The sequence below is a fragment of the Anguilla anguilla genome, chromosome 9 (genome assembly GCF_013347855.1).
Source record: "Anguilla anguilla isolate fAngAng1 chromosome 9, fAngAng1.pri, whole genome shotgun sequence".
NCBI lineage: Eukaryota > Metazoa > Chordata > Actinopteri > Anguilliformes > Anguillidae > Anguilla > Anguilla anguilla.
Genome location: NC_049209.1, coordinates 2039330 through 2053539, shown reverse-complemented (window position 1 = coordinate 2053539; position 14210 = coordinate 2039330). Strand labels below are relative to the sequence as shown.

The following is a 14210-nucleotide window of genomic DNA, read 5'->3' as shown; positions in this document are numbered from 1 at the left end:
GTGAGAGGCAGGAATACATGCCTTCTTTTTTTTCTTTTTTTTTTTTGAGAGTGAACCGCGTAGCATTTCTTTCACAGTAGACGGCAGCAAAACACAAGCATCTGAAGTGGAGACTTTTGAAACCGACATTTATTCGGTTCTATTGAAAAACTGGGCTATGCAATAGCTACGTGTGCTTTGCTGCCATCTACTGCAAAAGTAATGCTACATCTTGGATATGAAAGAAAGAAATATTTTGTGTTCTCAGCTGATACGATTTACTCGGTCTACCCCACTGGCAGCAAAACGGGAAGCTATCTCTCAGCCAATCAAAATTAAAAGGGAGAATAAAAAGGAGAACTGACATTTGTTCAGTTCTATTGAACTTGGGCTCTCCCCTCAATGGTCTTGAAATACATTTCATGAGCTTAACCCTCCAGGACCCAGTGTTGCACAAAAAAAAAACAAAAAAAAAAACCCTTTTATTTTCAGGCATTCTAGAAACACGACTTCCCTTATTCCGTTCACCATTCAGCTTGGAACAGCATTTTCCAGTTCCTTTGGCCCTATATATTTTAGCAACATGCTTGGAGTGAAACATTTTCAACTGTAACTCAGAATGTCTAGAGTACACACAACATAGGTTTAAAAATGTAATTCATCAATGTCTATAACAAATAGATGATTAGATAGATTGATAGATACACAAACCAAACCAACACCAATAATAAATATAATACAAAAGTATAAATATTAAATCCTACACATAATTCAATAATACACAGCGCTACATCTACATACTCCACAAAACAGCAACATCCCCACATCCCATCCTCAGTAACAATAGACTGCTCCCGGAACTCTAAATAGGTAAGGGGGGGTCGGGCTTTACACCACTCCAGGCGCCCCTTGGCATTGCACGTGCTAATCTTAGACTTGTGTGCCCGCTCGGCCATGGAAACTAATTTCATGAAGCTCCAGACAAACAGTTCTTGTGCTGACATTGCAATATACAGTATACAACAGAAGTGAGTACACCCCTGTGCAATATCACTTAAATGTCAAATGATTTAACATTGTACCACCTTACAGTAATTGCACTACTTCTAAGTTGAACAGTAGGGTATTTGCTCTTGTGTAAAAATAATAACTAACAGTTTAGATTTACTATATTAAAAATACAGGCCCCACAGTAGGAACTCAATGCAACAAAAGTCAGTTCACCTTTCATTACTGAGATTCAAATCTTTTATTTTTTCAATACTTCGTATGTCCACCTTTATTTTTGATGACAGACTCAATCCTCCTCGGCATGGAGGATACCAATGTTGCACAAATTTCTGGATAGATGTTCTGCCATTCTTCAGAGACAATCGTTTTCAGTTGCTCTTTGCTGGAGGGGTTGTGTTGTTGCTCTACCTCTCTTTAAAATACCCCAAAGGTGTTCTATTGGATTCAAGTCAGGCGACATACTTGGCAGGGTCATAGTCATCACTTTTTTCTTCTTTAGAAACTCTTTCGTGATTTTGGCAGTGTGCTTTGGATCGTTATCATGCTGGAATATTCCTCTTCTGCCAAGCTTCTGGAGACTGGGAGTCATCTTGTCAGCCAGTATTTTGGCATATCCACAAACATTCATGGTGCCATCTATAAATGTGATCTCCGCAACACCTTTTGCACTCATGCAGCCCCATATCATCACACTCCCACCTCCGTGCTTCACTGTCGGGAATATGCATTCACTGTGGTAGTCCTGGCCAGGTTCACGCCAAACATGCTGGACCTCATCTGAGCCGATCAAATTTAGCTTGGTCTCATCTGACCAAAGAATGTGCTCCCAATATTTATCAGGCTTCTTTTCATGTTCTCTAGCAAAGTTTAAAAGAGACTGACGTTATGCAATGTCCTTCGCACCGTCTGAGCTGCCACAGAAACTCCTATTTCCATTGATAACCCCTGTGCCAAGTCTGAAGCACTTGCCTGTCTGTTTTTCAGAGCTAGATTGTGCAAGCAGCGCACTGTCCGTGCCTATACCTCTGATTACTGCTGTAACTGTGTTTCTACTGATGTTTAGTTGGTCACCCGTCTTCCTGTATCCCTCTCCATTTTTGTGAAGTCTCACAATCAGATTTTTCAGTTCCTCTGGCAATTCTTTTCCATGTGGAGCCATGATGCAGACATGCAGATAGACACAGCCCATAGGTCCAAAATTGAGAACGTTCTGGTGTTCACAGGTCATTTTATAACCATGTTCATGCAATTAGGCATTGAAATCACACGTGTACTCAATTTTGTTTCAATGATCACAGGTTTTCTAACTTGTGTGTCAGTGATCACAGGTGTATTCACTTTTGTTGCATTGAGTTTCTACTTTGAGGTCTGTATTTTCAATATAGTCTTTCTCATGTATTTTTTTTTGGTTGTTCATAAGAGGAAATACTCTACTTGGCAACTTAGAAATAATGCCATTATTGAGAGGTGATACAATTTTGAATCATTTGACATTTAAGTGATATTGCACAAGGGTGTACTTACTTCTGTTGTATACTGCATATATTATACGCAAAAAAAGGCCTTGCTACGTGCTGTCAAGAAGAAAAGACTTTAGTGGGCCAAGCACCATCAACACTGGACCAAGAAAGATCGGGAAGAGACAGACACACATCCTTTTAGTTGCTGTTTAACTGTATTCGGGATTCTTTCTAGTCACATTGAGTTCTTCCTGTAGTTGTGGTGCAGTTTTATGACGGTTTCTTTTGCTAGACAAGACAAGATATTTGTCTTCTGCCTCTTTAAGTTCCTGGTCTTCTCCAGTTAACATTACTGCCCATCAGCTGGACCATCCTGAGGGTGTACTGAACTCAGAACCAGGAAATATTAAACTTCTTTGTAATTTTTTCGCTGGGAATAATCTTGCCACAATACTTTTACTTGGCTCTGCACATCTTAGCCAAACTTGGTCTTTGGCATATTTCTTGCAACCTTAGTGTCTATTTTACTTACATTAAAAGCCAGGGGTACTAGGCTACCTGTGTTTTTTTAAAAACGTAAAAGTAGATAAGATTTCAGTCAATTTAACTACCTCTACACCTCCTTCCCACCCCTCCACCTCCCACTATTTTCCAATAGTAACACCCTTCCAATATACTGATTGGATAGGCTTCCAATATTTTTTTAAATTGTAATTAAAGCCAAAGGAGGCTATATCAAGGAAAGTCAAGTCTAAGATTATTTTAAACTGAGACTCATCTTTTTGAATTACTGTAGGTATAAATTGAAAAAAGTTTTGTACTTTGGTTTGTTATTCAATAAATGTGCATAAATTAACTGAATTGTTCAGTACCTAAAGTTTTTTTTTTTATACAACCACAGGTGGCCTAATACTTTTGGCCTGTACTGTATGCTCGCCTACTGCGGGTGTTTGCAGCTTCACATCCACAACAGAATGCCCACCCCTCAGGTGAGGATGAGGAGGTCCAGCACAGTCTCTGAGGGGCCACCATTTGCACTTGCAGCATTGCACCCATTCAAAGGTCAGCACGTCTGGATACAACAGCCTGACAAAGCAGAAGAACTCACTGCAGTTACATGCAGGCTTGAATAGGACCATCGGCGTAAAAAGGGACTAAAAACGATGAGTTGTTTTCATGTTTGTATCTGGTGATCAATCTGAGCTCATTTTTGACATTGGCAGTAAGGCCTCTGGTGGAGTTGGTCACAAATCATTGGTGAGGGGCGTGGTTGTGTTAGGGTGGCTGTGGCTGTGGCTGCGTGGCTATGTAAGCCTAACCATGATTAAAATGCAATAATACAACTACAATAGATTATTGGCAAATATTCTGGAAGAAATTCTACAGATTTTTTTTTTTTACAGTGTAACCATAAAGTACATAAAAATAAAATTTAATCCATACCTGACGTACGGTTAGACCATCCACCATATGCTGAGAAATTCTGCTGTTCCTACATCTTGCTTCTGCTAAGAAGAAGAGGAACCCGTTGACATGTGGGTACTGGGTCCTGCATAGTGACAAACATAGTGAGTGTTTGTCAAAATTATTTTAAGCAACATTGTGTGTCAGCAGTTGCACTGACGCAAAAAACTCCTCTTCAGAAATCTTCTCATGTATTCAGAGCAAATGTAGACACTGACATTATAATTTTCTCCTAGAAGCATATTGCATTTTTAACTTTTATCCAGCTTACACTAGTATCCAGTCCAGCGGCCAGTGATGTTGCTTATATATTCTAGTGTGGTGCGCCACACTGCTGCTTATGGACATGTTAGCCAGCATATCAATATGACATTTGGAGGGATGGCTGCAGTTCAGTGCTAGTGAACCTGCAATGGTCATGAATGTGACGCTGCGCCAGTGGTCAGAAGTAGGCCACGACGTAATACCCCCTCAGAAATGAAGTCAGTCTCCTGTGAACAAATTTCTCAGGGTTAAACGGTCGTCTCTACTGCAGTCTCTCTTCTGGGTGATAGTGGATAACGAATAATCACCAATCCTTCCATTGTAATAATATTCAGTTTGATCCATTTTGATACATTTTAGATGTTATGATTAGAAGGCCGGTTCATACCCCTATTTCTTGTGTGTAGGCTACCGTTTTTACGTGTTGTACCGTAAGCCTGTGAGAGAAAATACGAAACGAAGAAACACAACCTTAGAAGAGAGTGAGATATCTTGAACGAGGAAAACTATTTCTTTGTTGTTTTCCACATCTGTAGGCTCTTTATGATTTGTAGAGTCGTTCAAGTGCGACTTCCGTGTCGGAAACTCGTAGCCTATTTCCGACATTTTCAGTAACCTTAGAAGGCAGCATTCGTCTCGGTTTGCCACGCCCGCCGCTCACACATCGCATATGACACGGTGTTGCCTGTGTCGAAATTAATGAAACTTCGCTAACAACTCTGGACAGGGTTGAGCTCTAGAACGGTAAGCGCCTTATTTGACAATTCATAAAAAAGTTCCATCAAATTTAGTTTGAAGTGGATAAATAGCCTATAGGCTACGTGTTAAAAAAAACTGTTATTTTTGCACGGAGGTAGTCATAAATATTCACAGTAGGCCTAGGTGTTGGATGTTTTAGTGGCAGCCGGTGGGCGCCCAGTGACTCCAAGTCCTCTCATTATTTATTTATTTATTTATTTATTTATTTATTTATTTGTTTGTTTGTTTGTGACAGTAGAGGACACGTATGACTGGTTTGTAAAGACCACAATTCTAAGGTATATATTTTCAAGAAGACTTTATTTCTTGTTTCACCAGTTATGGCGTTAAGTGGTAAGATAGCTCTTGTAACCGGTGCCAGTCAAGGTTTGGGGAAAGGCTTTTCTGACGTTCTTCTGAAAAATGGAGCAAAGGTAACACTAACTGACGACAATATTAAGTATTCAAAACATTTCTTCCCATTCTACAGGACCGTATAGTTTTGTATGTGAATATTTAAAATTACTTTCATTTCAAAGTTATAGTTTAAAATGAACGTGTTGCTATTAAAATAAATCAAACAAGAATTGTTATTGCCTAGTTCTCTGGAATGTCTGTATTCTACGGTGTTTGTAACAATAGATCTTCGTGTTTAGGTGGCACTGCTGGACGTTAACGAAACGGCTGGGAAAAACGCCAAAGCGGATTTTGATAAAGAGTATGGAGAAGACAGCACCATTTTTCTGACATGCGATGTGACCTCATATGAACACCTGAAAGGTGGGCTATTTATGTATTTTTTGTTTATATATATATATATATATATATATATATAAATATATATATATATATATATTTCTCGAAGTAACGGGACAAAACTATAGCCTACTCTGGTAGCTTAGGGTGTGGAGTCAGATAGTAGGCTAAACAAAACCATAAGTTGTGTAGAGTCGGGGATATCATCTCCGAGGGAGCTAACACGAGAGAATACTAGAGACCTGGACCCTGAGTGTTACACTGCCAGGCAAACACAAAGAACAAGCAACGAAACACAAGACAAAAGGGGAACACTACAAGTAAACAAGTGCACCGAGATAAGCTAACGACACGGACGCATGCAGAAACCAAAATCGCTAATGCCACAATGGCAAGACAGGCCTGGCAAATCCGAGACATCAGGAATTGGTAATCGCCCTCTGGTGGCTGCTCGAGGCCACCAAGACACTGGACGTCTTTGGAATGAAGTTTGATGAATTGCAAGGTTATGTCCTGCGTTTCAACTGGTTAGAAAACATTGCTGATAATGCAGAATATATACATACATATATATACATATATATATATTATATATATATATAACGTGTCTAGGGGTCTCAAAGTTTTGACCTTGACTGGTTTGACTGTAAAGCCACCTTCCGTCATTATTATTTTATAAATAGCATTGCATATGTAACTGGTATCCTACTTAGACTACACTGTGAAAACATTCTCCCAATTAAAACTTCCATGGTTCTGTGGGCTACAAATTTTAAGCTATAGTGACCAACCTTTTATGTAGGCACAGCAATCACAAACAAGTTGCATTAATCCACATTGCACTGTTGAGCTAACGTGTCCAGCAAAATATTTGTAGTTTTGTGAAATTTTATTACTTCATGCAAACATAAAACCAAGAATATAGCTGCAAGCAGCAATTAACAGGGTCCAAGCATTATGGGGCAATGGTGCAATATGAATAAATGAAAGGAAGCATCTATTGTAATGAGTGAAACTACATCCCAGACTTGTTAAATAAAAGTTCAGTAAACTTATGGAGCTGACAAGTTAGTAAAACTGTACAGGGATGGATTCATATGGAACCCAGAGTGAGTGTTCTGGGGAGCTCAGCAAATTCGGTGGCTATTGTCCAAACAGCCACAGTTATAGGCAAAAACGTCACAGGCCACGCTCGCCGAAAGTGAGCTGACCAATTTTGATATTTTGATAATGATACTTTGCCCCATAGCATGCAGAACCAATTTCATGACATTTTGGTTCGTCCAATTGTGAGATATACAGTTTTGAATTTGTAGCACCACCTATGGGTTTAAGTTGGACTGCTGTTACACACATGCTTTTTTTTATCAGCCCTTAACATCAATTTTTTTTTGTTGTTGTTTTTTTGTGTTGTTTGTTCTGTTTTTTCATTTTGAAGAAATTAGCCAAGGGAGGTGAAAAAAGGTGTGGCCTAAAAAGAAAGTTGAATCTTGTTCGATTTTAATGAGTGATTGCTATTAAACTAACAACAACAACAGCAAAAAAAGTAAAACCAGGTGCTCTCTCTCTCTCTCCACCAGCCGGCGCAGCCGAGACCAATCTGCTTTTTCGGCGGATCGCATATAAACAGCATAGTATCCAGTTACGCAGCCAGCAGTGTTTCTTGTATATCCTGATGTGGTGCACCACACTACTGCTTAAAAACGTATTCCCGAGTATTTCGACAGCATCTAAGGGCGGCAGTCGTCTTGGTTTGTCACTCCCATATCTGACACATCCCGTACGACCTGAAAATTCACTTATAACTCTCGACAAAGGGTAAGCTCTCTAACAACAAGTGCCTTTTTTGGCAGTTCAAAACAATATTTTAATCAAATTCAGTCTGAAGTGGATAAGTAGCCTATAAGTGAGAAAGGTAGGGGAAAAAACGAAAAAATTCACGGAGGCACTGTGCCGCACATAACATAATTTTTGTAGACAGAAAGGTGTAGACATTTCTGTGGTAAATACGCTGAACTGATTTTCTTGTTTCTCCAGTTATGGCGTTAAGTGGTAAGATAGCTCTTGTTACCGGTGCCGGTCAAGGTTTGGGCAAAGGCTTTTCTGACATTCTTCTGAAAAATGGAGCGAAGGTAACACTAACTGACGACAGTAATTAAGTATTCAAAACATTTCTTCGCATTCTGAAAAACCGCATGGTTTTGTATGCGAACATCGAAAAGGACCTTCATTTCAACGTAATTTATAACTTTTAAATAAACGTTTCCATTTTTTAAAAATCGTTGTTACTTAGTTCTCTTAGTTCTGGAGAATGTCTGTCTTCTACGGTATTTGTGACAATAGATCTGCGTATTTAGGTGGCACTGTTGGACATTAATGAAAATGCTGGGAAAAACGCCAAAGCGGATTTTGATAAAGAGTATGGAAAAGATCGCAACATTTTCTTGACATGCGACGTGACCTCAAATGCACAACTGAAAGGTAGGCTATATTTTTGTTATACGGAAGCCCATAGAGACAACGGAGATAGTTACTGCTATTGTAAGAGTAGTAAAGGCGACTAATTTTCCTCAGGTGGATTGGGATCGTTTCAGACATCATGAGTTATGTCACAAGTAGACTAGCATCCTACATAAGCCTGTTTTGTGTCAACTTTTATAACGTTATAACGTTTAGCTATTAGCCATTGTTGTTTATGTCACTGTTCCACGCCAGCGTGACACCCCCGGAGAGGGAGATGCGCCCGTTCTGGGAAACACCGTTGGCTGTCGAGTGGAGAGAGAGAGAGACCTTCACGCTCAGGGGTTCCAGGCAAAAATAATTATCTAAAACAACAAACTAAAATAACAAAGACAAAAGAAAACAAAACTTTTCAGATCCCCCCTCCTAGCTGGCCAGAATTTCACATGGCCAGCTCCTCCCACCTTTCAGATGTTGAGGAGTGCTTTATTCCGAACCCTGCTTCATTTAAGTTAGTTTTTCGTTGGAGCAGAGAAATGGAGCTTTAGAATGTGGCCCAGGGCTGCCCAACCTTACTGCTGGGCTCCAGCCTTGCCTTCTCCAGCCCTAACAAAGCACACGTCGGTCAACAGATAGAGATCTCGTTGGGCTGCGAATTAGTGGAGTCAAGTGTGCCTGATTAGGGTTGAAATTAAACCCAAATGGATTGTAGTTCTCCAGGAACAGGATTGGGCATAGACAAGATTTGTCTTGCTTGCCACACTTCTCGCAAAACCAGTTCAGGCCTACTCAAAGCATTAGATTACTGCCATTAAGCAGATGCTCTTATCCAGAGCGAATTGCACAACTTGCTACACAGCATTTTACATTGCAATATATTTACCGAAGCAATTCAGGTTAAGTACCTTGCTCAGGGGTACAACGGCAGTGTCCTATCCAAGAATCAAACCTATGACTTTTCAGTTACAAGCCCAGTTCCTTACCCACTGTGCTACACTGCCACCCAAATCATGTTGACATTTCTGTTAGGACCATCCAACATTTAAGTCTGAATAAATTTATAGAACTGAAACAGAGAGCATACCTTGTCCCCTGCTGACAGATTATTCCCCCTTCGTGTGGGTTTCTGTAAAACACTTCTTTAATTGTACATGTCCACCTGCTGTTGTTTTAGTCCTCTAAGGGGTCTGTCCACCAGACACCTGCTAAATAGTGCTGGCTGTAGGATATATTCTTGGAAAATATTCATTTGTATACACAATTAAGATTTAATCTTTACCAGTAATTACCTAGGTGGCTGTTACACGTACAATGCGCGTCTCTCAAACCTAGCTTGCTAGTCAAATTGTTGGTACGCAGTCAGTGAAGTTACATTTTTGTTCTATATGCAGCAAATTTCCCAAATGTTCCCTGAAAGTACAGTAATGTTCTATTTGGTCAATAGTAAGTGCCTTTTATGAGCACGGAAGCTGCAGCTGAATTGTGCGCTGTGACCACGGGTACAATTTTATGTGACTGGCAGTTTGCACCCCAGTTTTTTTAGCATTTGTAACTTTTTAGGCACTTTTTGTAAAAAAAAAAAAAATAAATCTGAGAGTGTTAGCTAATTGATAATTTGTTTTATAATCAATGTCCTGAAAATGTTAATGTTTTTTTTCCCCTTATTCCTAAACAAACTGAAAATTACCCTTAATAATAAAAGGTAACCTTGGTTGTGTGTATGCTAGTGCTCGTGGTGAGATTCATTTTGTCAACAGATGCATTCCAAAAAACCATCGAAAAGTTTGGCAGAATCGACATTGTAAGCAACAATGCAGGGATTGTGGATGAGACTAACTGGGAGAAAACGGTGGAAGTAAATCTGGTAAAATATTTTTCAATAATCTTTTAAAATGAACAGCAGGGATGGATGTCTACTTGGGGGGGGGGGGGGGGGGGGGGGGTGCGTTTTCTCGTTGTCTGCAGTACAAATATGTATTACAATCAAGAAAAAGTGATGATCTAGTCAAAATGATGCCTGAAAAAGATTATACTCATAATGTCAACATAGTGAATTTTCTATTTTACCCAATTGACCACAAAAGTGATTCAGAATGTTGTGATATCATAGCCAGTATCGATCGTTTTCACAATGTAAATGTGTCTCTGACCATCAGAGAAGCAGCGAGTATTAGCCTCCCTGATGCAGGTCCAAACGTGAGGCCTCACCTGTAACTCTAACCAGTGAGCTGCCTTCGGTGTCTTTTACACAGAATGGAGTGATTAGGGGCACCTATCTGGCACTTGAGCACATGAAGAAGGGGAGTGGAGGAGGAGGAGAAGGAGGAGTAATAATTAACACATCTTCCATGGCAGGTAGTATCATCAGAATCGGCCTACGGCTTCTCTTTGCATTGATCTGTGTGCATGGGGACATTTTGCATAATTTCCTTTCTCTCACACACACACACACACCAGTTCAGTGTCAAAGTCCTCTAATTGAAAGACTGAAAAGGTGCTTCTCAGTTAAATGAAGACTTTTGGTATCCAGAATTTGTTTTAAAAAAAAAGTACAATAGTATTCCTTTAGTAGTAAGTGTTAAATGCTGCTCTTCACATGGACCCATTGTTTCTTTTCCTTTAAATTTGAGACCTAATTTCTGTAAACAAGACCAGGGATGCTAATCCTAATATAATGCTAACGGTTGTTTTTTAATACGAGGGCTCCTGAGCACAAGCCGTTTTGTAGTAAAACTGGTTTCAGTTAAAGGTTACGCAAGTTCATGAGTCACAAGAACGCCCCATTTAATTCACAGGCTTCAGGGAATTTGAATGCTTGTGGTACGAGTGTTGTCTACAAGCCTACAAATAACCATGAGTTTGACACTATAATTTTAGAGGCCTGGTTGTGGATGAAGGTTAGCAAGGGTAATGCTATGGATTGTGGTCTTTGTTAAGTAATTAACTAATTTAATCCAGTCTGCTTGCGTTTAGACGACTGATCCTGGTTTATCTGCACACAGGGCTGGGTCCCCTCTTAACCTCTCCTGTCTACACAGCCAGCAAACATGGAGTAGTTGGGTTCACCAGGGCGATGGCAGTAAGTTCCTTCAGGAGGAAAATGGACGCCTGTATTCTGTGATACAGTTCTGGTCTCTCTTGGAGTTCCCTCTGTTCATGCGTCTCTTCCTCCCCAAATGCTTTTACTGCAGGTTGGAATGATTTTTAGGTCTTATTGCATGCACTGCATGCTTTAGATCTCCCCACAAATTTTCGATAATACTCAAGTCTGGGGACTGTGAATGCCTTTTAAATGTAATCTTTCATTCCTTTGAGTAGTTCTTGATTGATTTTGAGGTATGTTTTGGATTGTCTTGTTGAAATATCTCAATAGCCTAATTTCAGCTTCACTGTCTTTAGTAACTCTGGAACATTAGCGTCTAGGATTTGTTGACATTTGGTTGAATCCGCTCTTACTTTCCACAACACTCACTAAGCTTAATAGGTCCACCTTCTTTCTTAACGTTGGCATGGTGTTCTTTTCTTAAAATGCTTCCCGTTTTTCTCCAAATGTGTCTTTGTTGGCTGTGGCCCAAGAGTTCAGTTTTTGATTCATCATAGTCCGCAGCACTTGTTTCATGCTAAAGTCTGGATCCTGCAGAAGTTAACTTTTCAGTTGGTGATTCAGCGAAACGTGCAGTTTGACGGGGGAAACCCGAGTGTTTGCACACCAGCGTATGTGCAGCTGTTTGCGGCAAAAATAAATATTGGGGATTACCTACATTAGGGACTGATGATTTGCGTGTGTGTGCGTGTGTTTGTGTATGTGTGTGCGTGCGCGTGTGTGCGTGTGTGTGTCTGTTTGTGTTACAGGAAGCCTCGAGGGCGAGTGGTTATGGTGTTAGGATCAACGCCTTCTGTCCCTCTTTCGTCAAAACTCCCATCCTCGATTTTATGAAGAATGAAAAGGCAGCAGGACAGCTTGGCCATCTCCAGAATTTGTCCGATAAAATTTTAGCGAAGACTGGCATACTCGAGTGAGTTCCTCTCAAACTTCTGTCCATTTCATCAATTCAGTTGCTGCTTGGCACCTTAAACAGCCTTATATCAGCTACATAACCCCGAAACAAAGCTCTCATACTTCCATTAAAACCATAACTAACCTGTTTATTCAGTTCAGTTCAATTTTATCTTTGTAGTGCTTTTTACAGAGACACTGTTGAGATGCTTCAGAGCAGGGGTGTCCAATCTTATCTGAAAAGGGCCAGTGAGAGTACAGGTTTGTGATTTAGCCCAGCTCTACAGCACCTGACTCTAATTATCAAGGTCTTGATTGAAGACCATGATTTGTTAATTAGTTGAGTCGGGTGTCGTAATGCTGGGTTAAAGCAAAAACCTGCACCCACACCGGCCCTTTTCGGGTAAGACTGGACGCACCTCCTTCACAGAAACAGGCAATATCGATGTTGTACCCCCACAAATCCAGCAGGTGAGGTAAAAGAAAAAAACTTGTAGTGTGCTGTGAAAAAAAGTACAGTGTTTGTAGTACAGTGAATAATTGCATTTACAGATTGTATCAGTTTCAGGCAATAAACATCTCTCTGTATAAGGGTGTGGGGTGTTGTGGTGGGTGTGTGTCTCTGTTTAAGGGTGTGGGGTGTTGTGGTGGGTGTGTGTCTCTGTTTAAGGGTGTGGGGTGCTGTGCATTTTTCAGGGTGCCAGTGGTTGCTGAGAGGTTCCTGCAGCTGGTGACGGACGAGGAGAAGAATGGGGCGGTGATGATGGTCACACAGGAGTGCACTGCCTACATGAATTTTCCGAAAGATTTTAAGGACGCACCCAAGACCATTCTCCCCTGAATCTTTGTTAAAGAAACTCTGCAAGTTCACTTGAATTTCATTTTTCTATAAACACGGAAAAAATGTCACAATATGTCCGGTGAGAACATTAAGGATGCGACCTGTTCAAGCAGGAACATGATGTGTTTCTGTTTGTGGGCAATGCAGTATCTGTGCCTTATTGTAGTTTTTTTTCAGTTTTGGATACACTGATAATACCACCGTACTGTACTGTATAATGCATAAAACATATATAGTACCAGCATATTTGGTGTATTTGATTCTCTATAGCCTAACCATGATTAAAATGGAAATATAACCACAAGTGACATTTAAGGGTGCAAGCCCATTGTATAAACACGAAGACGAGAGCAAAAACGCATTGCCTTCCCAGGTTAATGTCACGAGAGAACGCGGTAGAACCCAAACGGAGAGTGAAGCTCGCGCGGCCAGGAAATCGGAGCAAAGTCCGAGTCTTTACGTGAGGACTCGGAAAAAATAAAACAACCGCCAGGAGATGACACGAGAGAATACTAGAGACCGGACAGAGCTCTGAGTACACACAGACCCGCAAGCACAAAGACCAAGCAACGAAACGCAAGACACAAGGGGATTGAACATTAAAAATAACATGTGCATCGAATTAAGCTAACGAGACGAAAGCATGCAGAAACCAAAACCGCTAAAGTAATAATGACAAGTCAGGACAGGCAAATGGGTAACAGGTGCCCTCTGGTGGCTGATGGAGGACACCAGGACACTTGAGGTCTTTGGAATAACGTTCGATGAATTCCGTTATGTCAAACGTCTCAACTGGTTAGAAAGCATTGCTGACAATGCAGACTATTGTTTTCAAAAAACAAATTTTCGGTTGCAAATTAAGTTGGCACTTAATTAAGTACAAACTTCATCCACTCCTTCAAAATTATTCAAACTGGCAGAAAATCTCAAGTGCATTTCTTCGTTTTGTTTACTGGATTTTGTTCGACTTAAGGAGGCAGGGAGGGGGAGGGTGACAGCTAGGCCATGGGAAAGCTAGCTACATAGGAGCATAACTTTTTAGGAGCATATGGTATACAATATATAGAAGTTCGCACCTCTAAAGACCCATAATATCATTTGTTTATTATATACTTGTTCTTATGCTCATTCTTGGTGGTATTGTCATCAAATTTGAACCAGGCTTTGTCCAGCATTGTAGCTGTGGCTGCCTTGTGCGCATTTAAACCACCAGGCGCAGCCTCATCTGTATCCACTGGGA

General features: G+C 40.5%; 1 protein-coding gene across 2 annotated transcripts; it reads left to right on the top strand.

The window, feature by feature from the left end:
- Window positions 1-4794: 4794 nt before the first annotated feature.
- LOC118235753 (15-hydroxyprostaglandin dehydrogenase [NAD(+)]-like) lies at window positions 4795-13216 on the top strand. Of its 2 annotated transcripts, none has more exons than XM_035433511.1 (8): window positions 4795-4922; window positions 5256-5350; window positions 5573-5696; window positions 9890-9996; window positions 10385-10487; window positions 11135-11211; window positions 11985-12148; window positions 12826-13214. In XM_035433511.1, exons 2-8 carry the CDS (start codon window positions 5258-5260, stop codon window positions 12968-12970), a joined length of 813 nt encoding a protein of 270 aa, XP_035289402.1. In that variant the 5' UTR covers window positions 4795-4922; window positions 5256-5257; the 3' UTR covers window positions 12971-13214. The 2 variants fall into 2 exon arrangements, with proteins under 2 accessions (XP_035289402.1, XP_035289401.1); XM_035433510.1 differs by lacking the exons at window positions 4795-4922; window positions 5256-5350; window positions 5573-5696 and adding exons at window positions 7253-7490; window positions 7710-7804; window positions 8030-8153 and having other exon boundaries at window positions 12826-13216.
- The last annotated feature ends 994 nt before the right edge of the window (window positions 13217-14210 follow it).

Excerpts from the sequence above, each read along its gene's own strand:
- LOC118235753 (XM_035433510.1), top strand. The coding sequence starts at position 7,712 with ATGGCGTTAAGTGGTAAGATAGCTCTTGTTACCGGTGCCGGTCAAGGT. Across the intron at positions 11,212-11,984 it reads GGTTCACCAGGGCGATGGCA|GAAGCCTCGAGGGCGAGTGG; the intron begins GTAAGTTCCTTC and ends TTTGTGTTACAG. Across the intron at positions 12,149-12,825 it reads GCGAAGACTGGCATACTCGA|GGTGCCAGTGGTTGCTGAGA; the intron begins GTGAGTTCCTCT and ends TGCATTTTTCAG.